General features: G+C 71.2%; 1 protein-coding gene across 1 annotated transcript in view; it reads right to left on the bottom strand.

The window, feature by feature from the left end:
- The window catches only part of Nid2 (nidogen 2 (osteonidogen)), a 69372-nt gene extending 69077 nt beyond the window's left edge, over positions 1-295 (bottom strand). The window contains exon 1 of the mRNA XM_013012321.1: positions 71-295. Within this exon, the coding sequence (XP_012867775.1) occupies positions 71-295 (225 nt within the window). The remainder of the gene's footprint in view (positions 1-70) is intronic.
- Between the last annotated feature and the right edge of the window lie 274 nt (positions 296-569).

Here is a 569-nt window from a genome sequence, read left to right as displayed (position 1 = left end):
CAGCCCCGGGGGGGAAGCGGCGGCGGCGGCACCCGCGCCGAGGGATGCCCGCGAAGGGCGCTGCACTCACGTAGAGGTGGCCGAACCGGGCGTCGTAGAAGCGCAGGGGCGCGGCCAGCCTCACCGCCGCGGAGCTTTCGTCGTCGCCTTCCTGCAGCAGCTGGTCTCCCCGAGACTCCCCGTAGGGGAAGAGCTCTTCGGGGTGCAGCGCCCAGCCCCGCGACAGCAGCGAGAACAGCAGCAGCAGCGACGGCCACAGCAGCGATGGCTGCCCTACCCTCCGGTCCCCCCACATGCTCGCTCGGCCCGCGGCGGTCCCGCTGCAGAGCGCACTCCCAGCCCGGCCCCGCCAGCCCCTCTAAGCCTCCGAGCCTTCCAACCTGGGTCTCCGCGGGTGCCCAAGCCGGGGGGGGGGGGGGCGGGACGGTGGGCCCGCCCTGCGCGCTGATTGGCTGCAGCCCTCGACCAGAGACCAATCAGAGGCTCTGAGAAAGTTCGCCAGCGGCCACCGCATCTGGTTCTAGTTAAATGCTCCTAGCAGCGGTGGGGGCTTGGCCTGGGTAAAAAAA

The sequence above is a fragment of the Dipodomys ordii genome, unplaced genomic scaffold (genome assembly GCF_000151885.1).
Source record: "Dipodomys ordii isolate 6190 unplaced genomic scaffold, Dord_2.0 Scaffold16, whole genome shotgun sequence".
NCBI classification, from domain to species: Eukaryota; Metazoa; Chordata; class Mammalia; order Rodentia; family Heteromyidae; genus Dipodomys; species Dipodomys ordii.
The sequence above is the reverse complement of the archived record's forward strand: the minus strand, read 5'-3'. Positions and strand labels throughout refer to the sequence as shown.